Raw genomic sequence first — 24,074 nt, forward strand, 5'->3', positions numbered from 1 at the left:
AATTGCCTTACGATGCTTCCGCGTGAAGACACGCCAGCCACCAGCGGCAGTGGAGGCTTTGCCGCCCCATGCCGCTGCTATCCGCAGGCTAGGAGAGCGTGCAATAGCCAGGCGCAGACAGGACAAGCTCCGAATTGACCGCACTTCTCGGCGACGAAGCGGCATGTCACGTGCGTCAAGATTGAGGTGCGCCCACTCACCGCCTTCCCCTCCTTTTCTTCCTCCACGATCGCAACTCGGCGTGTCGTTGGCCCTGTGGAGGCTTCCAGATGCTGCAGATCGCGAATCCCGAACCGAGACTCGTTCAAGACTTGGTTCAACGCGGGCTATCTGTTGAACCGGCGTGGCTTGGCGCCTGTCCCGCTGTCATCTCGTGTCTGCACCTGATGTTTCCCCGCTCGCACGCCTCCACACGGGCTGTGCGGGCATGTGGGCCCTTGTTGGAGCCCCGTGCCTGATAGTTCGCTTGGAGATTCGCTTCGCATCTCGCCTTCTTCCGCGTTGCTCTTGCTTCTCTTCTTCCATCTCTCGCTACAGAGTGCGCCGCCGCTATGCCATCAACCGCATCGCTCGACAAGGGCAGCACGCATCATCTGGAGGAGACGCACGAGAAGCACGACACGGGTACGTCGACTTCTCGTTGCTGTCTTCGCTGTCTGCGCTGTCAGAGGCGGCCGAGTCGAACTAGCTGCACCGAATCCACCATTGACGTCTTCTGTCTCCGTAGTCGTCGAAGCAGCCGCCGACGGCCACATCGCCACAGACGCCCACGGCAACGCGCTTTTCGAGATTGACCATGCGGCCGAGGCAGCCATCCGCAAGAAGTGCGACATGTGGATCGTGCCCATCACTTTCCTCTGCTACCTCTTTTGCTTTATCGACGTGCGTTCTCGAGCGCTGTTGTCGCGAAGCCCGCCGCTCAGACTTGTCGGCTCCCGCAGCGGTCCAACATCGGCAATGCCCGCGTCGCCGGCCTCGAACGCGACCTGGGCATCGCGAGGACCGACTACGGGGGCTATGGGTACAACCTGCTGCTTACAGCCTTTTATATCGCCTACGTGATCGTCCGTAACGTCCACCTTCGAGAGGGCAAACGAGGAGGCCAGACGAGACCGTTTGGCCGACTCGAACTGCTCTCCGCCCCTGCTTCCGTTCGTGATACTGACCCTCTCGCCTGCAGTTCGAGCTTCCAGCTTCGTACATCTGCAAGGCCGTGGGGCCCGGTCGCTTCCTTCCCGTGCTCGTCTTCTGTTTCGGACTCTTCTCCTTCGTATGTCCTTGCTCTCCGTCTCGGGTTGCTTGCGGCGTTGACGAGGTTTGATCCCGACAGGTCATGGCCTTCATTCACAATTTCGCCCAAGCATTCGCTATGCGGTTCATGCTGGGTACGCGCCCCGGTCCCCTTTCGTGAGAGCTCGTCTGACGCCTGTTCCCCTCTTCGATACCCGACCCGCAGGTATCTTCGAAAGCATGTTCTTGCCGAGTTTGATGTACTATCTCAGTCGATTCTACCGCAAGGCCGAGTTGTGCGTGCCGTCCTCTGAGCATGGCTATGCCCGGCGCTCGCTGACTTGCCTCCTGAGCAGTGGCTTCCGTGTCGGCTGCTTCTTCCTCGGGGCACCACTCGCCGGCGCATTCGGTGGCTTGCTGGCCTCGGGCTTCTTGGCGGCACCTGGGTTCGGCATGGTCCGCAGCTGGGTGAGTTTCGCGCTTTCAAGCGTGAGCAAACATCGGCTGACTCCCTTACAGCGGGTCATCTTCTTCGGCGAGGGCTTGGTCACTATGGGACTAGGCGTGGCTGCATATTTCCTTCTGCCCGACAGTCCGGCAAAGGCGCGCTTCCTCACGCCCGAGCAGCGAGGTATGCAGTCGCGCTCTCCTCGTTTGGCAAGATCCCTTCCTGACTCATCTTGACCTGCCCTCTAGTCCTTGCCGTCACGCGCATCAAGAGCGAGAATGTGGGAGCGTCCTCGCTCATCGACGGCGTGGACCGTCAGATCATCCGCTCCGCCATGTTCAACCCGACGACTTTGACGATGGCCCTGTACTTTTTTTTCGCAAACTTGCCGGTACAAGGGTAGGGGACGTCCAGGAACGTTGTAGTATGATTTCTGGGCTGATTCGCCTTGTTTGCCGTCTTTCAGCCTCGGATTCTTCCTCGTGGGTCTCCCTTCCTCGCTTGTTCGGCCCTCACACCCTCCGGCGCGGACCGACGCCTTCCCGTCCACACAAGCTGACCTTCACGGTTGTACAGCCAACCATTCTGCGCGAAATTTACCCGGGCGAATCGACGATTTCGATCCAGCTTCGGAGTGTCCCGCCTCATTTCCTCGGCGCTGTCACCCTCTTCGCTGCATCACTGGCTGGGTGGCTCACCAACAGGCGTGCTATCTACAGTGCGTCGTGCTCGTGCTGCCCCAAGTAATGAACACGCGATTATACTGACAAGATCGCTCCCAGTGCTCATTGCGCTCCCCTGCCTCATGACGGGCTATGCCCTCTTTCTCGGCGTCAACGAAGGCGGGGCCCGCTATGCGGCCACGTTCCTCATCGCTATGGGCTCGGTCACGACCGGTCCGCTCTGCACCACGTGGTGAGTCCCGCTGAACTCTTTGTCTATGCTTCCTTCTCGTCTGCCGCATTTTCCAGGCGGAATCCCAGGAGACCGAGCACTGAATCTTATTCTCCTCTGTAGGGCTACGGTTAACACCACGTCGGATACGGCACGTGCCGCAACGCTTTCGACTGTCATCCTTGGCGGCAACCTGGGTGAGTCGGCTCGCTTTGTCGTTTGTGCCCCCCGTTTCGGGGACGCGAGGTGACTAACCGCTTTTTTGGTCATGCACAGGTGGTCTGCTTGCCACTTGGACCTACATCCCTCGCTTCAACAACGCCGAACCGCGCAAGAGCCAGATCCCCGGCAACTCACTTAACCTCGCGGGTGCAATCACCCAGTGGCTCCTCACGCTCGGCCTCCTGCTCTACATGATCCGCCGCAACAAGCAGAAGAAGGAGGGCAAGGACGACTGGCGCCTCGAGGGCGTCAAGGACTCGGACGCCTGGAAGGTGCGTTGCTCTTCCGTCCGCCAACGTTGCCCGGGGATGAGAACCTCGTCCTGACACCATACTCTGTGCTGCAGCTCGGTCAAAAGCACCCCGGTTTCAGGTTCCTGTACTAGGCCGCCCCTTCTTCTGGTTTCATTTCCTTTGCCTCTGTCCTGCTCCAAAGCCATGTACAACATCAGGCCCTCGTGCTAGGAGTACTCTCTCGGTTCCCGTCTGTCGTATGAATGCAAAGTTGGCAGAGTTGCGCGCATTGGCGAGAGTTGAAGGTGCTGCACATCGCGAGATTGAGAAGGTCCAGCACGAAGCAGTCTAATACTAGAGCTGGACGTTGCGGGAGCTGGCGAGAGATGCTGCGAATACTCATAACGCGCTGCATGACAACGTCTACCTGCGCCCCCTGTCTCAACAGCTTAAAACCCGAAGAAACCCAAGACGCCGTTCATCCGTTCCATTCCACACCTTGCACCGCGCGCCACCCTCGAAAACCGCCTCACAGCCCCTTGTTGAACTCGACCTTTTCGTACGGCACGCCGTGGAACCTGTCCTCGAGCTTCTTCGGGTCGATGCTCGCGCGCGAGGGGAAGTAGGCGATCGCGGGCGGGAGGAAGACGAGGAGCGACGTGCCGATCAGGCCGAGGTGCAGCACCGTTGAGAGGCGCTTGCCGTTCGCGCCGGAGAAGGCGCCGCGGCGCTCGAGGATGGTCATGAGGATGGGCGGGAGGATGAGCGTCGGGCTGCGGAGGTGAAGTCAGCATGCGGCAAAATTGACTTGCATGCAACGAATTGAGGACGAACATGTTGGTCAGGACGCGAGAGGCGGCAGTTTGCCCGACGGCATAGGTACCAGCGGTCGGCGACTTGCCGAGGACTTCGTTCGAAGGGCGGCCGGTCTGCGGGTCCGACGGCGCGTAGACCGAGATGCCTGAAAGCACAAGTGTCAGCTTGCCTCAAAAGCAGGGAAAGGCATCGTAAGGGCCGCTGAACCCGGGCCCGACAAGCTGCAGGCAGTTGTTCAGGGGGAGAAGGAAACCCGGACCCACCGTCCCGCATCTCCTTCCACCGCATGAGCCCAATGTTGACGCAACCCGCGCTCGCGACCGCGGCGAACGGCACGAGCTTGCTGAGGAGGGCGCGCGCGGTGGGCGAGACGCGCAGGCGCGGGACGAGCTGCGAGAGGCCGACCGCGATCGAGCACGACGCGACGGTCGCGGCGGCGTAGGCGGCTGTAGGGGCGAGCGTCAGCTGCGCGTCGGGAGTGTCCTGGAGTAAGGCGGGGACCGACAAGCAATCTCGCTCGTCGACATGCTGATGCTCTTGTTCGCGTTTGAATAGTTGACGGCAACTGCGGTACCCTGTCGTGAGCGACACTCTCGCCCATGCAGGAAACATCACACGCACCGTTGAGCGACTGGTTGGCCCACTGCCAGAAAATAACGCTCTTCAGGGACGGGTTGGGCATGAGCATGCCCGCGACGATTACGAGGTTGGTGGGGACAAAAGCGGAGAGACGGAAGGGAAGGGGGACGGGCTCGCCCGTGTCTGCGCGACACTCGACATGTGAGCATAGGGGCATCCTGCTCGGGCACAGAGCCGAACACACCAGGGTGGATTGAGGAGTCGACGACTGCACAAGGAGCAGACGAGCGAGGATCAGTGTCAGCGTCGCGGGCCAACCTTTCACAGAAGTCACCTGCAACGCACGCTGCTTGGCCTTCCACACGCCGGCCTCGTCCTCCTTGCCCCACGCCTTGCGCCCGTTCCCGGTCCCCTCCTGGTACTCCTTGAGAAGCCGCTGCGCATTCTTCAGGTCGGTTGACGAGGCGACGAGCGTCAGGGGCGAGGTGATTTCAGCAAAGTGACGCAGGCGACCGACTGCAGGGCCCGTGTGTCAGCGAGAACGGCGGGGGAAGGGGCAAGGAGGAGGGGGAGTAACGGACGATAGGTCTTGGTGTCATAGCGGGGCTGGGCTGCGCGTGACGACAGGCTTGTTAGTTTTGTTCGTAGCACACGTGCTGATTCTTGGCTTGGCACGACGCCGGGAAAGCCTTCATCGCCCCGTGGACAGGTCGTGCGACGAGATGAAACAGCCCGGACCTCGTGCCCGCAACGTCGGCCAGTCTGCCCGGCAGCTGCGACCTGCCGAGCTGCACTGCTTCGTACTTTTTGCGTGGCTCGATCACGCGCAGAGAGCGAGGGACGCGACTGACTGATGTCGAACGGCGGGTGCTCCGGCTGCTGCTGCTCGCCGCCGACGAGCGCGGGCTTTGCGGTGCTGAGAGGGGCGCTCATCCTGCCGAGTCTAGCTGCGCTCCTGGACGGGTCTATCCGCGTCTACCGAGTCGAGCGACAAGCGTCAGAGGACGACCTCTCCCTCGTCTCCCTCTCTCTCCCTCGAGCTCACCGCACAGCCAGCGATGCAGCGCCGCGCCCGCCACCCGCTCTGCACCTGCACCCGCGCCTACTCGGTCGCGTCCAAAGCCCGCAAGCAGCACAAGCTCCCCGCCGCCTCGTCTCCATCCTCTCCGCGCGCCCGCCCGCAGCCTCCCTCCGCACCGCAGACCAGCGCATGGGCTCCGCCTGCGAGTGCCCCCGCACCGGAGCAGTCAGCGGCACCGAGCATCGCGAGCGCGGCCGCAGCTCCAAAGCGACCCATCTCCGTCGCAACGCCTTTCGCGCAGTCCCGGCCATCCAACCCGCGTACAGCAAAGCCCGAGACGTACCGGGAACCGCCGCTGGTCGAGCGCGCGAGGCGCAAGACGGTACAGGAGCGCAGCGTGCTCGAGTCGTACCTCGGTGCGTTTCTTGCGGCACCTCTTTCTTCTTCTTTGCTCGAGAGGACGAGGTGGAGGGCGGGACTGGCTTTGCTCCAGCTATCTTGCGCGCACTTGCGTGGACCACAAGCTTCACCTCCTTCCGAGCGGGGCGTCACAGACCCGATGAAGCAGCAACCGAATCTGACCTTGCCTCCCTCCCTTCCGCGCGCGCTTGCACCCGCAGTCCTCTCCTGGAAGACGCGCCTCTACCTTTGGCTCGGGCTCGGCGCGTTTGCGCTTGTCGGACTGTACGGCGGCGACTACTTGTTGCCAGAGACGGAGGAGGAGAAAATAGCGAGGGGAGAGAAGTCGGCGGCGCCGGGTGCAGGGGACGACAAGAGGGTGTAGCGGGTGCTGGACGATAGACACGGTGCTGCGGCCGTTGTGCTCGTGCTCGCGTTGGCGCTTGTGAGAGCGCAAGTGTGCTTAGGCGCTCAGCACGGGACGGTGACGCGCGCCTCTTGCGGCGCGGCGCACACCCCTCTCTGCGAGCATATGGCGGGCTTGTTTGCTCCTTTACAGCACACGACCCAATTCGCACCCGCTGCACTCCCGCCATCCATCGCCTCGCTTGCGCGCGCGCGAGAGAGAAAGCGAAGGAGCCTACAACGCGTCCTCGCCAAACGTGCGCTCGACGATGCGCTCGACCAGCGCGCGGATATCGTCTGCCCGCCGCGCCGAGACGTCGAGGACCTGTGCGCGTAGGGGCGGCGCGCATAAGTACTTTGGTCAGCTCGCCTTACATGAGAGAGGAAGAGAGCGCGCGCGGGACGAACCTCCTGGTGGTTGGCGACCTCCTCTACATGCTGCTGCACCTGCTTGACCGCCTCGCCCGCGACCGCGACCGCCGTTGCCGCCGTTGCTGCGCCGCCCGACGTCGCCGCCGCGCGCTCGGCCTCGACGACGGGGCCGGCGTAGCGGTACGGGGTCGCGACGACCATGTTGGTGACGAGCGAGAGGACGAGGACGCGCAAACCCGCGTGGCGCCTTTTTTTCCCGCACTCTTTCTCGTCAGCACAGAGGGAAGGAGAGGGGGAGAGGGAAGAGAGGGACGCACGCGGCGATGACTTCGGGCACGGTGCTCATCCCGACGCAGTCTGCGCCGGCGGCGCGCAGGAAGCGCTGCTCTGCGCGCGTCTCGTAGCTCGGGCCGGCGCTGCGGGGCGCACGTGGGTCAGGCTCGGGGTGGGACGACAGTAGCGGGGAGGGACAAGCGGGACGGGGAACGGGACGCACACCCAGGCGTAGACGCCCTCCTTGAGCGAAGAGGCGGGGAGCTGCAGGTCGTGCAGCGCGCGGAAAGCCGTCGCGCGCAGCTCGTAGTCGTACGCTGCAGGCGAGACGGGGCGTCAACGATGTGCGATCGGGGTGAGAGAGGGAGGGGAAGCGCACCGTCCGACATGGGCGGGAAGCGCGGGCCGAGCGTCTCGCGGTTGGCGCCGATGAGGGGGTTCCAGCTCGTCTGTACTCCCACACGCACACGTCAATGATCAGTCCGCGTCGTCCTGGTTCGTTTCAGACCATAGCGCCGAGGGGCACGCACCAGGCTAGGGAGCGAGACGTGGTCGACGAGCGCGACGACGGAGCCGACCTCGACGAGGTCCGGGTTGAGGCCGCCCGCGGCGTTGGTGATGATGGCGACTGACGCGCCGAGGAGCTTCATGATGCGGATTGGGTACTGTGCGGTGGAAAGTGAGCGCGTTTGCTCTCTGGGCGGGAGAAGAGAAGGGCCAGGGGGACGCACGACGACGCTCTGCATGCTGTGACCCTCGTAGGCGTGGAACCTGCGGCAGATGTGAGCGTGAGTGCGGCGATTCGGAAAAGCGCGGCGCCGAGCGTACGCACCTGCCGAGCTGGCACACGACGGGGACGCGGTTCTTGCCGAGGAAGCCAAAGGTGAGGGCCGACTGGTGGCCGCGCACGGTCGACTCTCCAAAGCCGGCAATGTCGGCGTAGGGGACCTGGACGCGGTCTGCGAGCTGCTCTGCGAGGCCCTGGAGGCCGCTGCCGCAGACGATTGCGACCTTGGGGGTGCGGAGGTCCTTGGGGAGGCGCTGACGGATGTCGATGAGGCTCTGGGTGAACTGGGCGGTGAGGTCGTGGAGGTCGGGGTGGTGGCCGGGGGAGGGGAGCGGGTCGGGGAGGCGCGGGAGGGCGCTGAGGTCGGGGGCGGCGAGTGCGGCGGGTGCGGACATCTTGTCGGGAGGACAGGCACGAGCAGGAGCAGGAGCAGGAGCACGAGCAGCAGCGGAGAAAGCAAGAGACGGGAGCGACTCGAGGCGGAGGTGGGGAGGCTGCGAGGGAGCGAGAGGGTGAGCTAGTTCGCAGGGTGAGTGCGCGCGTGGTCCTCCCTGGCACGCACTGACTGTGTCTGTCGCTGGACTGAGCTCTGCTTGGGTGCAGAGCGCGAGAGACGAGGGCGAGCGGGTCCCGCGTGCTCGTCGTCGCGTCGCTCTTATCGCCCGCGCGTCCACCGCCCACAGAGGGCCGAGCGGTGCTTCCAGAGGGACCAGTGCAGCGCCAACTCGCCCCTGCACGCGTCTACGAGAACCCACGCGGTGCTCGCCCTCGCCGCTCCCGACGTCAGGCTCCTCATCTCGCCATCCCTCCCCAGCCTCACTCGCACCCGCCGGACAGCCAGCGAGCTCCTGCAGTGCGTCGAAAAGTCACTCTCAACTGCCCCGGCACCCGCAGCCCCGCTTCGAGCGCCTGCTCGCACTAGTCGCCGTCGCATCCGGGCGGCTACCTTCCCGCTCTCTCGCTCACACCGCCGGCGACGACCCTGCGTGTCCCGTTCGACAGCTGCACACACTCTGAGCTGCTCCAGTGAAACCCTGCTCAACCGCCACTGTCTTTGCAGCGCCGACTCCCGTCTCGACCTCTCCCGCCATGGCCCACTCGACCGCAGCCGATGCCGCCGCCGCCCCAGATGGCTCTGGCGGCCTCACGTCCATCCTCAAGCAGCAGTCGGCCTACGACCCGACCGCGTCCGCCGACGCCCAGTTCTTCCCCTCGGAGCCCGCCCCCTCTGCCGCCGCCGCCGACTCGCTCCCTTCGCCCGACCCGCGCGACGACGACCCGACCGCCGCCGGGCCCGAAGACGACTACGACGACCCAGACGGCGCCCTGTGGAGCGGGCCCGCCGCCCGCTCGGTCCCGACGAGCGTGAGCGGGTTCCGCATGCGCGCGCGCAGCCGCGGCGAGCTCGACCGCCTCTCGCACGAGTACCTCCGCAGCAGCCACGAGAGCGGCGATGACGACGACGACGACGACGCGCGCAGCCGCAGGTCGAGCAGCCGCTTGAGCCGCAGGCGCAGGCGCCGCTCGCGCAGCGTAAAGTCGCGCTCGAGGCGCGGCAGCGACGCCTCGGCCGTCTCGACCGACGCCGCGAGCGACGTCCTAACCACCGACGCCGAGTCAACCCACTCGCGCTCCCGCAGCCGCGGCGACCGCTCGCGCCGCCACCGCCGCGCCGGCACGCGCTCGCGGCGCCGGTCCGACGCCTCGGCCACCGACGCCGGCGTCGGGTCCGACTCCGAGTCCGAGGACGAAGAGTCGCGCGTCGGCTTTTTCGAGGGCCTGTCGAACGCGCTGCGCGGGCGCCGCTCGTCGACCGCGCTCCGCCGCACCGACTCGTCGCCCGCGCGCTCGCGCGCCGCGTCCGTCCGCTCGTCCCGCCGCGGCGGGAGCAGGCGCCGCGGTGCTGCTGGTGCGGGCGACGACTACGAGTCGGACGCGGTGTCGGTGCGGAGCGAGAGCGAGCTCGGCGACGACGAGGACCCGTACGGCCCGTACGGGTCGAGCGACTCGGCGTCGACCTCGTCCTCGACGCAGTCGTCGTCGTCGTCGCAAGAAGGCGGCGACGGCCCGCGGAGGCGGCGCGGGAACGCGGGCGTGCTCGGGCTGCCGGGTGCCGGCGCGGGCGACTTTTTCGGAGAGTCGCGCATCGACTTTGACGAGGTCGGCGACGACGACGAGATGAGTTCGCTCTCCGAGGCGTCGGACGTCGGCGAGGACGGCAAGAAGGGCCCGCCGACGCACCAGCTCGTCTACATCCCCGACGAGGACCTCCCGTTGCGCTTTGTCGGCCTGCACGTCAGCAAGGCGTGGACCGCGCTGTGGTGGGTCGGCTGCGTGCTCAGCTTGGGCACGCTCTGGCTCCTCGGGAGGTGGATGCCCAACCTGTGGCGCAAGAGCACGGGCGACGTGGGCGAGTTTGCCCACGCGAGCTACGTCGTCGTCGAGGTGCGCGCTATGATTTCCCGCTTCTTCGTTCCGTCTCCCCAAGACATGCTAATATGGTTGCGCACGCGCAGACATACCACCACCCGCAGCAGATCCTCCCGCTGCAGACGCTGCACTTCCCCACGCCCATCCCGCTCTCGACCATCTTCCCTCCCTCGGTCACGCTCCCGCCCGCGCACCGCGAGGACGTCGCCTACCCGAAGCGCGACCCCACCGCCGAAGGCGAAGACGGCGGGTCGATCAAGTCGCTCACGGGCTCGAACGGGTTCGGTTCGGGCGGCACGACCAACGGCACCGTGACTCCGCTCGCCGGTGCGGGCATCAAGAAGAAGGTCAAGCTCGGCGGCGGGCCGAGCGTGAGCGAGCTCCGCTTTGTCGACTACCGCTACTACCGCTTCCTACTGCACCCGGACGGGCAGTTCCGCATGGTGCGCGAGTGGAAGGACCCGCACTGGACGACGCTCGCCGCGCTCCGCCGCGGCCTGTCGACCGCCGCGGGCGACCTCGCGTTGCGCGCGACCCTCTTTGGCAGCAACGCGATCGAGATCGAGGCCAAGAGCGTCGGCGCGCTCCTCATGGACGAGGTTCTCCACCCGTTCTACATTTTCCAGATCTTCTCGATTGCCCTGTGGAGCGTCGACGACTACTACTGTGCGTGCCTTTTCCTTTACACGCTCTTTTCTTTACGAATCGTCAGACTGATGAGTCGCCGACGCGCAGACTATGCCTTTGCCATCGCCGTCATTAGCATCGTCTCGATTATCTCGACGCTGCTCGAGACGCGCGCGGTGTGTGCAGTCTCGCTGTCTAAGGCGGAGCGACGCCAGAAGCTGACACTCACGGTCGGGTCCCCGCAGAACATCGACCGCATGCGCGAGATGTCGCGCTTCTCGTGTCCGGTGCGCATCCTCCGCGACTCGGAGTGGGTCATGGCCGACTCGTCGGCGCTCGTCCCGGGTGACATCGTCGACCTCTCCGAGTCGTCCCTCGCGACCTTCCCCGCCGACCTCGTGCTCCTGTCGGGCGACGCCATCGTCAACGAGTCGATGCTCACGGGCGAGTCGGTCCCCGTCTCCAAGGTCCCCGTCGAGGCTGCGGGCGTTGCGTGGGTGTCGTCGCCCGGCGGCGAGATCAAGCCCGAGCTGGCGAAGCACGTCGTGTACAACGGGACCAAGATCATCCGCATTCGCAAGACGATGCCCGGGCCAGCGTCGGGCGTCGCGGGAGGCGAACTCGAGGCGGCCGCCATGGTTCTGCGGACTGGTGCGTTCGTTCCGACTCTTGAGCCGTTCGAGCTCGATGGCTGACTTGCCGCCATCGCAACAGGCTTCAACACGACTAAGGGCGCGCTCGTGCGCTCCATGTTGTTCCCGAAGCCGTTCGGGTGCGTTCAGCTCGTGCGCGTGCCGGTCCTCGAGCAAAGCCATGCTGACAGGGTCCTCGCGCTTCAGCTTTGCCTTCTACCGCGACTCGTTTCGGTTCATTGGCGTGCTCGCGGGCGTCGCCGTCTGCGGCTTCCTTGCGAGTTCGGTCAACTTCGTCAAGCTTGGAGTGCGTTTCGGCCTGTTCAGTCAGAAGCGACAGCTGTCCCTCGCTCACCCCGTCCCTCGTGCAGATCTCGTGGTCCGTCATCATCATTCGCGCGCTCGACCTCATTACGATTGTCGTTCCTCCCGCATTGCCGGCCACCATGGCCATTGGCACATCGTTTGCCATTCAGCGCCTGCGCAAGATGGACATCTTCTGCATCTCGCCGACGCGCGTCAACATCGGTGGCAAAGTCAACATCGTCTGCTTCGACAAGACTGGCACGCTCACCGAGGAAGGCCTCGACGTTCTCGGCGTGCGCAGCGTCGTGCGCTCGACCAATGTATTCACCGAGCTTCACCGCGACCCGGACGACGTGCCCATCTTTGGCGCCGCCGACGCCAAGACGCCGCTGCTGCACGCGCTCGCGACGTGCCACGCGCTCAAGGTCGTCGACGGCGAGGTGATCGGCGACCCGCTCGACTTGCGCATGTTCGAGTTCACGGGCTGGACCCTCGAGGAGGGCAAGGAGGGCGTCGGGCGCCCGTCGACCGACGCGCAGCGCAAGAAGCCTGCCGACCCCGGCGCCAGCTCCAAGGTCCCGGAGCGACCACCGACGCTCGTGCAGACGGTCGTGCGCCCTCCGGGCGGCGAGTCGTTCAAGCTCGAGGATGCGCTCAAGGCCGGGAGCAAGCACGCGCACTTCCTCGAGCTGGGCGTGCTCCGCACGTTCGACTTTGTCTCGAGCTTGCGCCGCATGAGCGTGCTGGTCAAGAAGCTCAAGAGCACGTCGGTCGAGGCATACGTCAAGGGCGCGCCGGAGGTCATGACGGACATTTGCGACAAGTCGACCCGTGCGTGTCTGCCCTTCCTGCCTCGATGGAGACACCGAAGCTCATCTCACTCCTCACAGTGCCTGCTGACTACGACGAGATCCTCGCCGACTACACGCGCCGCGGCTTCCGTGTTATTGCGCTCGCCGGCAAGAGCATGCCCGGACTCACCTGGATCAAGGCGCAGCGTCTCAAGCGGTATGTTTGGACGCGTTGAGCCCACGCAGACCACGTCTGACCCGTCTCTCTGACCGTCTGCAGTGACGCCGTCGAGTCGGACCTCCGCTTCCTCGGCCTCGTCATCTTTGAGAACAAGCTCAAGCCAGGCACCGCGCCGGCCATCGCGACCTTCCGCTCGGCGCACATCCCGACGCGCATGGTGACGGGCGACAACGTCCGCACGGCCATCAGCGTCGGTCGCGAGTGCGGCATGATTCAGCCGCTGGCGAAGATCTACCTCCCGACATTCGCCAAGGGCGGCGCGTCTACACCACGTTCCGTCATCGAATGGTCCGATGTGGACGACGACGCTCGCAAGCTCGACTCGTACTCGCTGCAGGTGCGCTCGCACGAAATCGCTCCTTTCTTCCGCCGCAGCTGCTGATTGCCTTCCTCAGCCCATCGTGCCGGAGACGGCAAGCGTTTTCAGTGGGTACTCGGATGAGCGTCGCGAGTACCACCTCGCCGTGACGGGCGATGTATTCCGGTGGATGATGGACTTTGGCGCGCTCGAGACCTTGCAGAGGGTAGGTCTCATCCCACATCCGACTTCTCGCCCATTGCTCACCCCCTCACTCGCAGATGCTCATCAAGGGCATCATCTTCGCCCGCATGTCGCCGGACGAGAAGCACGAGCTCGTCGAGCGCCTGCAGTCGCTCGGCTACACAGTCGGATTCTGCGGCGACGGTGCCAACGACTGCGGAGCACTCAAGGCGGCCGACGTCGGCTTGTCGCTGTCCGAGGCAGAGGCTAGCGTCGCAGCGCCGTTTACGAGTCGCCAGCCCGACATCAGGTGCTTCCTCGAGGTCATCAAGGAGGGCCGCGCGAGTCTGGTCACGAGCTTCAGCTGCTTCAAGTTCATGTGCGTGGTCTCGATCCTATTTCACACGCAAAGTAGAAAGCTGACGTGGCCGCTTCGAAACGAACAGGGCGCTGTACTCGCTCATCCAGTTCACGACCGTCTCGCTTCTCTACGCTATCGCCAGTACCCTCGGCGACTTCCAGGTGCGCTCCCAATTTCTGCTCGCGACATATACAAAGCTGACCACGCCGTGTCTAGTTCCTCTACATTGATCTCGCCCTCATCCTGCCCATCGCCGTCACCAGTGCGTCTTCCGCTGCAATTTCCCGCGTCGCTCTCCCTCACATCCCTTTCCGCTCCCACAGTGGGCCGCACCGAGGCCTTCCCGCGCATCCACCCGAAGCGGCCGACGGCGAATCTGCTGTCGAAGAAGGTCCTCACGTCGCTCTTCGGTCAGATTCTCCTCACCTCGGGCTTCCAGGTCTTCACCTTCTTCTGGATCCGCTCGCGTGACTGGTGCGTCTGTCCCGCGGTGTCATGCCTGAGCCGTGCTTACTATAGCTTCCTCCGCAGGTACACGCCGCCTGTCATCGACCCGGACCAGCTCGACATCGTGTCGTACGAAAACACGTCGCTTTTCCTCCTCTCGTCGTTCCAGTACATCCTCGTCGCCGCCGTCTTCTGCGTTGGTCCGCCGTACCGCAAGCCGCTGTACACAAACCGATGGCTCGTCGCCGCGCTCGTCGCGCTGTCGAGCTTCTCCCTCTACACCCTCTTCATGCCCTCGAGCGCCTTCATCTTCCAGCTCCTCGAGTTCATCCCGCTCCCGCACGAGTTCCACCTCGAGCTGCTCCTGCTCATCATCGCCAACGTCGCCGCGAGCTGGGCGTTCGAGTCGGCCGGCGCACACCACGTCGCGAGGTGGATCGGCGACGTTGCGCGGCGGTGGCGGCGCATGCGTGGCAGGCGCAAGGAGGGCGGAAAAGCGTACAAGGCCATTGCGAGGTGCGTTCTCGATTCTCATTGCCCGCGCCGCCTTCGGATGGTTGACCTCGCTCGGCCTCCTCGCAGGGCCATGGATGACTGAGTAGTTGAATCGTAGACGATGGCCGCGACAACATCTATCGCTGCACTGCACTGCATTTGTATCGCACTGCTTTCTACGGCTTTCGCGAGAGGGAAAAGGGGGAGATCGTCGATTCGGCTGGCAAGCGATTCGCGCGCGGTGCGATCGGCTTCGGAGCGGAGGACCTGGCCTTCGCCTCGCCTTTCCCGCTCCTTTGCATCGACCTGCAGAGATGGCGATCCGTTCAGCTGCCCAGAACCTCGCAAAGCAGGGCTCTCGTGCCCTGGCAACCGCTGCAACTGCGCCCAAGCCGTGCGCATCCCTTTCCTCTCCGCGCTCATCGGCCTGCGCCTGACGAATTGCCCTGGTCGTGCCATGCAGCCCTACCGGTCCGTCTTGACTGCTGAAGTGGCTGTCTCTGCACTTTGCTGACCTGCGTGCTGCTCAATTCTCGCTCTATCGCTCATTCCCACCACCTTCCTCCCGCCCTCACCGCCTCACCTCGCATCCCTCGCCGACCTTCGTGCACTCCTTCGGATCGCATTCACTTCTCGGCAATGCGTCGACCAGCCATCGTCATGATGAACATGGGTGGGCCTAGCACCGTGCGTCGTTGATGTCGACTCTGCTCGTCGTCAGAACGGCTCTCATGGAACTCCTGGCTGACCTCTCGCTGTCGTCCAGGTATCCGAAACGGGCGAGTTCCTCCGGAACCTCTTCTCGGACGGTGACTTGATTCCCCTGCCGTTCCAAAGCACCCTCGCTCCGCTCATCGCCAAGCGACGCACGCCCAAGATCGAGGAGCAGTACGCTGCGATCGGCGGCGGCTCGCCCATCCTTCGCTGGACGCGCACGCAGGGCGAGGGGATGGTCAAGCTTCTCGACGAGCTCTCGCCCGAGACCGCCCCGCACAAGGCCTACGTCGCCTTCCGCTACGCCAACCCGATGACGGAGACTTGCCTCGAGGAGCTGAAGCGCGACGGCGTCACGCGCGCCGTCGCGTTCACGCAGTACCCTCAATACTCGTGCTCGACGACAGGCAGCAGCTTGAACGAGATGTGGAAGCAGAGTGTGCCGCTCGGGAAAGGCAAGGCGGCCGAGGGCGAGCAGGAGATCCAGTGGAGCGTGATCGACCGTTGGGGTGTTAACGAGGGCTTTGTCGACGTGCGTCACGCACTGTTTCCACTTCTCCACAAGCACTGTGCTGATTTCGCGTGTGAGCAGGCCGTAGCACGCAACATCGAGGCGTCGCTGCAGACGTACCCGCCAGAAGTGCGGGATAGCGTCGTTCTCCTCTTCTCGGCCCACTCGCTGCCCATGTCGGTCGTCAACCGCGGCGACCCGTACCCGGCCGAGGTCGGCGCGTCTGTCTCGGCCATCATGCATCGTCTCGGGAACCGCAACCCCTACCGCCTCGTGTGGCAGTCGCAGGTCGGGCCGTCCGCGTGGCTCGGGCCGCAGACGAGCGACGCGATCAAGGGCTACGCGAAGAAGGGCGAGAACAACCTGCTGCTCGTTCCCGTCGCCTTTACGTCGGACCACATCGAGACGCTGTTCGAGCTCGACCTCGAGTACCTCGAGGAGGCCAAGGAGGTCCGTCTAGCTCTCTTCCTCAACTTCATTGCGCTGTTCTGACTGGTTTGTTCGCTGCATAGCTCGGCATGACGGGCGTCAAGCGCGTCGAATCGCTCAACGACTCGCCCTACTTCATCCGCGCCATCGCCGACATCGCCGCCGCGCACCTCAAGTCGGGCCGTGCCGTCTCGCCGCAGCTCCTGCTCCGGTGCCCCGACTGCACCAACGAGAAGTGCGGCAAGCAGAAGGAGTGGTTCAAGAGCTTCGGGTCGAGCGGGGCTGCGTCGCAGGCGCAGGCATAGACGAGGCCCGAGGCTAGAGCGGTGGAGGGGCTGTGTACATGTCGCAATTCGCATTCTTCTGCGCTCTTGCACTGCTGTGCGGTCCAAATCACCTAGGAGGGATTTGGCATTCGCGCGTCTGCGTCTCCTCTTCCTCTATCGGCTCCAAAGAAGCGAACTTGCGCGTGATCACTCGCTCGGTCGGCTCGACTCCGAATTGCTACAGGTGGCTAGGGTACTCAGAACGCGTAATTGCGAGTGAACTGCTCAGTCCGTCTGACGAGGCTGGGCAAGCGAAAAGTCATCAGTCTCGCGCAGGGCAGGAGACAGGAGCTTGTCGCGACACACCTTGACAAAGCGGAAGGTATAGCCACGCTCGGTGGCTCGAGTCCACATTTCCTGCCTGAGTGCGCGCCTGGTCCTCTTTGACAGGACGATCTTGCTCAGATTTGGCAGTAGCGGGCCTCCGGCAGGGCTGGTCATCAGCGCGGGACCGAGAAGGGTGTGCCAGAGCACTTCGACGACGGTGTTGGATGCCTCGCCGCAGAGGACGACGGTCGAGACGGTCGCAGGCAGGTGAAGAAGGAAGTCAGGGCAGCAACACTCGCAAACCGCTCCGTAGTGCTTGAAGGTCTGGAGACACTCGAGGGCACCAATCGCGTCAATCACCGGCTGCGGAGCGATCGGGACGTCGGGCTGCCGCAGCGTCAGTGAGACGAGCGACGAGCGAGCTGAGCGAAGCAAGGCGACCGTGTCGATGTGCGTCTCGTCGCGCGTGAAGAAGTTGATCTCGAGGTCGAGCGACTGCAAATTCGTGCAGCAGGGAGCGAGAGCCTCGATTTGCGTTGACAGGACAAAGGCGTCGACGGTGAGGCTCGAAAGATGGAAGAGAGGAACGGGCGTCATCGCATCAGGCCATGTACGCTGCTTGTCGGACGTGAGCGCGAGATCTTCAAGAGCTGCACAGAAAGCGGGTGAGCTGCAGATGTCGAGAAAGGACAGGGCGCCCACGCACAGCGCAAGTTCGGATGGTCGAGCACCTCAAGCGAAACGGTCCGAGTCAGGTGCAGTGCGAGCCGCCGGAGGGAGGCGCAACGTTTGCACACGCATTTCAGCGTCATATCATGGCGTGCAGACATCTGTTGGAGAGTCGCACTCGTAGCTCGCGGGTCGGGCGAGGGGAAGCGGACCTTAAGATCCTCTGTCTCGGCGCTCAAGACAGCGCCGAGCCAGCTGCAGGCTCCCTCGAAGCTTCTCAAGCACGAGTAGCGGCGGAACAGAAGCGGCTGCGCGATGTCGCGAAAGTCGCGTGAGACCAGCGAGAGGGCGCAGAGAAGGGCGCGGGCATTGCGAGTGGTGCGCGCTGCTAAGTCGAAGATATCGAAGAGAATCTCCGGAGGCAACGCAGGGGCCATCTTGAGCGAAAAGGCGGGGACGAAGGGAAGAGACGGAAGGAGACGAGCAGGAGTGAAGAGACGAGGTGGGCCGTGCGCGTACCGCTTGCAAGGCTTTCCCGTTCGGACCTTGCAGACGTTTCGGTAAAAAAAACTGCAATGCGCGCTCGCAAACCTACACAGAGAAGGAGTACGCCTCGTCAGAAACCGGGGCGAGCCGCGAAACGGGCTCGCTTCGTCTCGTTGTCCCGCCGTGCCCGCCCGAGGACAACGCTCGGAGGCGCGTCCGCCAAGGCGAGCACGGTATTCGTCACGGAGGCGCCCTCCCTTTGAGAGAAACGGGTCCAGTCCCAAGAGTAGTCCGAATCGAGTTACGCGCGAACGCGCACTGCGAATTGCACTCAAGCGGACCTGCGTGTGCCTCTCCTCGTCCCCGCCGCCTGCTCAGCCGCGAGCACCATCCCAAGGGAGAGCTCGAACGGGACAGCACAGCGACCGGGAGGGAGAGAGGCGACAATCCGCAGGAACCGCGCCCGCCTCGCGCACATCCCAACTTTGCCCGGACAGCATGAAGTCCGTCCCTCCTGCTGCGCTGCTGAAAACGCTCTAACCCTGCCCTCCTGCCTCTCCCGTGCGAGCGAGAGAGGGGATCTTTGAGCGGTGGGCCCGCCTTTGCAAGCGTGTCGAGCCGCAGCGGTCCTCGCGGGGGAGGGTGCGACCTGCTATGACCCACGCAAAGGTCCACGCAGGGCCCTGAAGCGAGCCCTGCACATTGCAAGCGTTTGCTGGTGGTGCGCGCCGTCGGAAAGTTTGCCGACTTGCCCGGCTGGGGCCAGCTCGTGGGCGGGTGGAAGACTCGGACCTTGACCCCGTCGCAATGTGTGGCAGAGTAGCTCTGCCCGTGTGCAGCGACGAATCGCAGTCTTTGAGGCTGGACGCGTGAAGAGGAGCAAGGAGGGAAAGGGACGAGAGACCGCGTCGCTGTCGGTCCCTCTCCCGCAAGACAAGCAATCTGAGTCCCTGTAGGCTTGGTCACAGCCTTAAAAGACCCTCAGCCCAGTCCCACAGAACCTCGAACTGCGTGGGTGGTGCGACTTGATCCTTTCGCGCGATCGCCGCTTCGTCTCTTTCCGCACCGTCTGCGCTTGCCGCAGAGCCGAAGAGCGGGTCTGCTCGCGCGTGCTTCGCCGCGTACGCTATCTCTGCTGCAGCACTCCACGCAAAACCCAATTTGACGCGATGTCGCGCTTCCACAGCCTCACTCAACCTCGCACTCCCGCTCGCAACTATCTCTCGGCTCAGCGACAGCCTGTGCAGCGAGTACGTATCCCGCATCAATCTCAGGATGCCATCGTAGGCCGAGACGAGCTCATCTGTGGCCCCCGCAGTTGTCATGTCCGCCTCTTCCCCGCCAGCATCGCCTTCGAAGCGCTTCGGGCTGCGCCAGCTCGTCACGGGCGTGCAGCCGACGGACCGCGAGACGCATGCTCAGCGGTGGCAGCGCCCGCTGCTAGGCCCGCGCTCACAGCCTGAGCCGAGTGACGGTCACCGGGTCGCGTCGCTCGTCCAGGGCTGGGAGGCGAGCCTCAACGCCAACTCGCGCCCTTACTCTGCCATGCCACCTGGTCCTCGGTCACCGCAGAAGGGTGCACGGCCACCGGCCATAGAGATCCCGGTCCACTCGACGACCCCGTTCGGGTCGAGCCAGCCAGCTTCGTCGCCGACTGAGACTCGCGGCTCTTCGCCTACCGTTCCAGCTGCATTCTTCCAGCGCCATCACGCTCGCACTGGATCGTCCGAGATGCCTTCGAAGTTCGCCGTAGCGCCGCGCTCTCCCGTCGGCAAGGAGAACCAGCCTCGCTCGGCGAGCCCTTCAGTTCCGCGCAATGGTGGTGCAGCTGCACCACGCCTTGAGCTCGCGCTGCATAGCACCCCTTCGACGAGTTCGGGCTCGGACGTGTCGCGCCTGACCGACGCTCTTTCCGCATTCACGGTCGAGACCATGGCAACGCGCTCGAGCGACTCCACCCATGCGAGCAGCCTCGTGACCAACTCGGCCGAAGGCGCCGTCGTTGGCGTCGCTGCCAAGGTCAGCTTGAGTCGCGCGGCACCGCCGGTCCTGCAGGAGACGTCGCCTCGCGCTTCCGCCCCGCGCGCGCCGCGAACCATCGAGACGGCGCCGACTCCGGCACGCAAGTCTCGCCCAGAGCCGCCATCGCGCCACACTTCGACCGACCCCGCTCTGCCGACGCACCGGCAAACTTCACACTACGGTCGCGACCAGCATCCTCCTCGCTTTGCCGGACCGGTCCCTTTCGAGCGTCCGCATCTCTCGTCGCGGACGACCTCTTCCTTTGTCGAGGCCCTCCCAGCTTCGTACCCTTCTCGCTCGCCCGACACGGATCAGTACAAGCCTCCCCCGCTCGAGGCGACGCCCAAGATCCCGCAGGGTACGAGTCGTCCGCGCGCGAGACCTAGGTCATCCTCGCTTGGCGCCGCCCTGCGCACGAGGCCCGACAACGTGCAGCCAGAGTCTTTCGCCGAGAAGGAGGCCCGGGTCGAACGCGAGTTCGAGCAGTTGCTTGTGCGTCACTCTCTCTTGGATCGTCGATACGTGCTCTCAGCCTGACTTCGTCAACTCGCAGGACAACATGCAGCTTCCCGACCGGACCGTCCGAACTCGCATGCTCGGCCTTGCGCTCCCAATCAAGGAGGATATGCTCCGCGCCGCATCGTCGTCGCCGCCGTCGTCCCTCAGCGCGCCTCGCCGCCCTTCGCACCAGCGCGGCCGCTCGCTCAATAACGCCCTCGATACCTCGCACGGCCGTCCGGCTGGTCCGGACGTCTCGCGCACCAAGTCGAGCGGCGGCGGATCGGGCTTCAAGTCTTTCCTCCGCAAGACGAAATCGAACGGCTCTCTGCGCGCCCAGAACGCGAAAGACGCTGCCGCATCTTCGCCGACCGTCGGGCTCGGCGCGCCCGCCTCTCGCCCTTCATCGCGCGCCCGGTCTCACTCGCGCACGGCGAGCGCGACCAACATCCTCCTGCGCAGCTTCGGCAAGTCTGCGGGTGCAGCTGTCGCGGCGCAGGTCGGGGCGACGGGCGCAGGGGCTGGGGAAGAGGGCGAGGACGAGCTGTACTGGGCGCAGAGGCTCCGGTCTGCGCGCGTTGCTCAGCTGGACGCGAAGGAGCTTGGGAGGCTGCGGGCAAGGCTGCGCAACGAGGCGCCGGGGTGCGTCTTCCCGTTCATCCGATTGCGAAGCCTGGCTCACACACAGTCGATGAGCGCAGCTGGGTGAACGAGTTCATAACGGACGGAGGGTACCTCGGCATGCTCGAGCGTCTGCAAGAACTGCTCGAGATGGAGTGGAGGTGCGTGCCAAGTATTCCTGCCCCCACTGATGAAGGACTGACGAACTCGACCGAGGCAACAGGGAGGAGCAGCACGACGACCAAATCCTGCACGAGCTGCTCAAGTGCTTCAAAGCGCTCACCATGACTGCCGTACGCTGGCCTTCCTTCCAGGCTATCGGCGCCCACGCTGACCGGGCAATCCTTGCAGTGCGGCAAGCGCGCCCTCGCCTCTCACTCGCCCACGCCTTTCCTCCCACTCACAGCTCTCCTCTTCTCGGAGAAGCGCCCCGGCGATTTGCCGTGTCGCCAGATCCTGGTCGAGCTCGTCAACTGCCTCTTCGACATCTGTCCGCCCGCCTCGGACGCCCTGCCCAAGTCGGCTTGGTCGACGCCCGAAGTGTCGCTTGAGCTGGCTTCCTGCTCGCCTATTGTCGCCTCGCCTGCGTCGTTCGGCAGCGAGACTCTTGGCAGTGGCTCGTTCGGCAGCGGCGGCGTGCGGCGCTACACCCGCAAGGCCAAGTCCGGCGACGACGAAGGTGCTGCCGACCGCGACGAGGTGCTCACGCCCGAGCGGCTTCAGCAGGCGCGCCGCTTCATCGTGAGCTTGATGCAGGGCCCGCCGAATGAGGACGAGGAGGCCAAGGTCGACTTTATCCAGGCCGCGCATCGCCCGAGGGTGTTCAAGACGTGGGTCAAGGAGCTGTCCGACACGGTCCGCGACTACTTCTGGTTCGTACTCCGCCTTCTCTCAGCAAGAGCCGAGCCACAAGCTGACACGCCGTCGCGAAAAGGGTCTTCTGCCATGCGGACAACCTCTTCTGGTCTCTGCAGCAGATCGACCCGGAGGCGATTGAGGCGCCCAAGGTTCCGAGCGGCATGACTGGCGGCGTCGAGTACGAGGCTATGGCATACTGCGTGCGTTTCGCTTCAAGCGCGTCCCGCAGCGACCGGACTAGCTGATGTGTCGGGTTCTCGCAGACCGCCCATCTCCGCCTCATTAACGCTCTCGCTCGCACGTACTCGACAAGCGAAGAGGCCTTCGCTTTCCATGACCAGCTGTTCATGAGCGGCTTCGAGCGGGTTCTGTTCGTACGTTGCGCTTTCCCGCCTTCTCCCTCTCGCACGCGTCGCTGAACTGCTCATCCCGCCTCGTGCAGACACTCCGTCGCGCCTCACTCGTCTACTACCAATCCCTTCACCTCGAGATGAGCCGGTACATCTCGCTCGCGCGCTCGGCAGACTTCAACCTCGGCCCGCGCCTCCTCGCCTGCCTCGACCGTCGCACCCTCCGCCCCGAGGAGCAGCTTGTCCTCCGCGAAGCAGAACGTGTGCAGCAAAAGCGTCCCGTCGAGGGCGCGCCGCAGATCGGCGACATCTTCTGAGCAACTCGTTTGCTCATCCGCCCGTAGACACTTCCTCCCACGTAGACGGACCTTGATGGACCTCCTTCCTCTATCTCGTTACTTGTTGTGTACAGCGTCTTTGCTCTCCCGTCCTAACGAATCTCGTTGCCCTTCGGCTGGCCCTCTGGCCCTTTTCGCCTCATGCAGATCGAAGTTCACTTGTTCTCCCGGGTTATTCTGATCCACCGAGTAGTCATGCCTGAAAGGCGGAAGATGCAGAAGTACACGATAGTCTGCCGGCGTGCGGTCTGTCTGTATTCCGCAACCCCGGGGCTCGACCCCGCCTTCCGCGAACGTGCGGCCCGCCTCGACGTTCTCTCCCCCTCGACCAGTCTCACGCGCGCACTTGCTGCTGCTCTTGAGTCACAGAAACGCTCAGTGTAAGCTATCGAGCCTGCTCTTGACCGTCTGGCTGGTCTCGTCCTCCACCCCGACCTTCATCAGTCGTCACGAGGTGAAATGGGCCGACGTCGACCACGGCACCGTCGAGCGGCCAGTGAAGCTGCCGAGGGGAGTGCTGTGCACTCCGAGCGGCCGTCAAGCCCAACAGCAGACACCACTAGCCTCTTGAACGCTGACGTGCTGACCCTCCCTCCTCCTGCAGCTCCAAACCATGTCGACCGACTCATCCTCGCACTCCCGCAACTTCACCCGCGAGCTGCACGGTCGTCTCGTGCACCGCTTCCCTGCCCTCTTCGCCGACCTGAGCGGCAATGCGCCCGTTCGTCGTCTCACATCCGTCATCATCCGCCGTGATCCGCAAGTTAAGGCTGACCCTCGTTGTACACTCTCGCAGGCACCTGCTGCAGGTACGAGAAACTATGGCGCGACCAACGGCGCACCTCCCGCGGACGACGGGCTGCAGAAGCTCGGGGCGGACCCGTCGAAGATTGAGCCGAAGGTCCGTCATGCTCACCAGTTCCTGCTGTTCTAGCCAGTATCGCGGGTTGCCGAAACGGCTAGATGCTCGACATGCCAGTCGGGTAAGCGCTGACTTGATCCGAACCGACGCAGGTCTGGCTCGCATCCGAGCGCACCCTCCTCTCGTGGTTCCGCGTCTCGCTTCTCCTCTCGTCTTTCGCGCTCGCGCTCTTCAACTCGGCAGGCGAGCACGACTGGGCTTCTCGCGGCATGGGCATGACGTACGCCATCATCGCGTGCGGCATGCTCGGGTACGCGTGGACGATGCACCGCGTGAGGCGGTACCGCATCGTCATGCGGTATGGCGGGCACCACGACGAGCCGTACGGACCTGTCGTGGTCTGCGTTCTCATCTTCCTCGCCGTGCTTGTCAACTTTATCCTCCGTGTCCGCCACCGGTGCGCTTTGATGCTCTGCCTCCGTGCTTGCCGGAAGTGCCCTGACCAGCTCACCCTCTGCAGCGAGGACCTGCGCGACACGCCTTCGCCGAAGAACCCCTGGGCTACCACGCTTGAACTCGTTCGCGTCGGTCTCAACCTCCAGGAGCCATCGGGTCCGCTCTAGTCGCATTCAC

The 24,074-nt window shown here is 64.3% G+C and overlaps 8 protein-coding genes across 8 annotated transcripts; 6 read left to right on the forward strand and 2 right to left on the reverse strand.

Annotated features, from left to right (window-relative positions):
• Nucleotides 1-551: 551 nt before the first annotated feature.
• Nucleotides 552-3,179, forward strand: JCM10292_003710 (uncharacterized protein; the record flags this gene model as incomplete). The annotated part of the gene is made up of 14 exons (XM_076648995.1): nucleotides 552-624; nucleotides 728-882; nucleotides 942-1,064; nucleotides 1,181-1,270; nucleotides 1,331-1,385; nucleotides 1,457-1,526; nucleotides 1,587-1,698; nucleotides 1,750-1,861; nucleotides 1,927-2,069; nucleotides 2,255-2,396; nucleotides 2,461-2,593; nucleotides 2,696-2,769; nucleotides 2,849-3,066; nucleotides 3,141-3,179. The coding sequence occupies 14 exons, from the start codon at nucleotides 552-554 to the stop codon at nucleotides 3,177-3,179; spliced, it is 1,539 nt and encodes a 512-aa protein (XP_076505449.1).
• A 377-nt stretch (nucleotides 3,180-3,556) lies between these two features.
• Nucleotides 3,557-5,355, reverse strand: FSF1 (Fsf1p; the record flags this gene model as incomplete). Its single annotated transcript, XM_076648996.1, has 9 exons — nucleotides 3,557-3,800; nucleotides 3,862-3,988; nucleotides 4,107-4,289; nucleotides 4,349-4,408; nucleotides 4,465-4,605; nucleotides 4,667-4,690; nucleotides 4,768-4,938; nucleotides 5,004-5,033; nucleotides 5,274-5,355. The coding sequence occupies 9 exons, from the start codon at nucleotides 5,353-5,355 to the stop codon at nucleotides 3,557-3,559; spliced, it is 1,062 nt and encodes a 353-aa protein (XP_076505450.1).
• A 125-nt stretch (nucleotides 5,356-5,480) lies between these two features.
• On the forward strand, nucleotides 5,481-6,227 carry JCM10292_003712 (uncharacterized protein; the record flags this gene model as incomplete). Its single annotated transcript, XM_076648997.1, has 2 exons — nucleotides 5,481-5,859; nucleotides 6,064-6,227. The coding sequence occupies 2 exons, from the start codon at nucleotides 5,481-5,483 to the stop codon at nucleotides 6,225-6,227; spliced, it is 543 nt and encodes a 180-aa protein (XP_076505451.1).
• Nucleotides 6,228-6,482: 255 nt separating this feature from the next.
• Nucleotides 6,483-8,074, reverse strand: PNP1 (purine-nucleoside phosphorylase; the record flags this gene model as incomplete). Its single annotated transcript, XM_076648998.1, has 8 exons — nucleotides 6,483-6,572; nucleotides 6,656-6,866; nucleotides 6,937-7,035; nucleotides 7,116-7,209; nucleotides 7,272-7,341; nucleotides 7,423-7,557; nucleotides 7,624-7,663; nucleotides 7,725-8,074. The coding sequence occupies 8 exons, from the start codon at nucleotides 8,072-8,074 to the stop codon at nucleotides 6,483-6,485; spliced, it is 1,089 nt and encodes a 362-aa protein (XP_076505452.1).
• Nucleotides 8,075-8,768: 694 nt separating this feature from the next.
• On the forward strand, nucleotides 8,769-14,593 carry YPK9 (putative acid anhydride hydrolase; the record flags this gene model as incomplete). The annotated part of the gene is made up of 16 exons (XM_076648999.1): nucleotides 8,769-10,124; nucleotides 10,196-10,775; nucleotides 10,845-10,912; nucleotides 10,982-11,387; nucleotides 11,451-11,508; nucleotides 11,576-11,675; nucleotides 11,740-12,505; nucleotides 12,565-12,682; nucleotides 12,746-13,043; nucleotides 13,102-13,230; nucleotides 13,286-13,566; nucleotides 13,634-13,709; nucleotides 13,765-13,810; nucleotides 13,872-14,022; nucleotides 14,080-14,511; nucleotides 14,578-14,593. 16 exons carry the CDS (start codon nucleotides 8,769-8,771, stop codon nucleotides 14,591-14,593), a joined length of 4,881 nt encoding a protein of 1,626 aa, XP_076505453.1.
• A 211-nt stretch (nucleotides 14,594-14,804) lies between these two features.
• Nucleotides 14,805-16,449, forward strand: HEM15 (ferrochelatase HEM15; the record flags this gene model as incomplete). The annotated part of the gene is made up of 6 exons (XM_076649000.1): nucleotides 14,805-14,884; nucleotides 14,954-14,961; nucleotides 15,143-15,177; nucleotides 15,257-15,736; nucleotides 15,797-16,165; nucleotides 16,228-16,449. 6 exons carry the CDS (start codon nucleotides 14,805-14,807, stop codon nucleotides 16,447-16,449), a joined length of 1,194 nt encoding a protein of 397 aa, XP_076505454.1.
• Nucleotides 16,450-19,215: 2,766 nt separating this feature from the next.
• JCM10292_003716 (uncharacterized protein) lies at nucleotides 19,216-22,558 on the forward strand (the record flags this gene model as incomplete). Its single annotated transcript, XM_076649001.1, has 8 exons — nucleotides 19,216-20,406; nucleotides 20,468-21,054; nucleotides 21,114-21,194; nucleotides 21,257-21,326; nucleotides 21,385-21,905; nucleotides 21,968-22,091; nucleotides 22,155-22,265; nucleotides 22,334-22,558. The coding sequence occupies 8 exons, from the start codon at nucleotides 19,216-19,218 to the stop codon at nucleotides 22,556-22,558; spliced, it is 2,910 nt and encodes a 969-aa protein (XP_076505455.1).
• A 634-nt stretch (nucleotides 22,559-23,192) lies between these two features.
• On the forward strand, nucleotides 23,193-24,064 carry JCM10292_003717 (uncharacterized protein; the record flags this gene model as incomplete). Its single annotated transcript, XM_076649002.1, has 4 exons — nucleotides 23,193-23,300; nucleotides 23,376-23,480; nucleotides 23,594-23,898; nucleotides 23,962-24,064. 4 exons carry the CDS (start codon nucleotides 23,193-23,195, stop codon nucleotides 24,062-24,064), a joined length of 621 nt encoding a protein of 206 aa, XP_076505456.1.
• Between the last annotated feature and the right edge of the window lie 10 nt (nucleotides 24,065-24,074).

Source organism: Rhodotorula paludigena (genome assembly GCF_050403205.1).
Source record: "Rhodotorula paludigena JCM10292 DNA, Rt_paludigena_JCM10292v1_ctg20, whole genome shotgun sequence".
NCBI classification, from domain to species: Eukaryota; Fungi; Basidiomycota; class Microbotryomycetes; order Sporidiobolales; family Sporidiobolaceae; genus Rhodotorula; species Rhodotorula paludigena.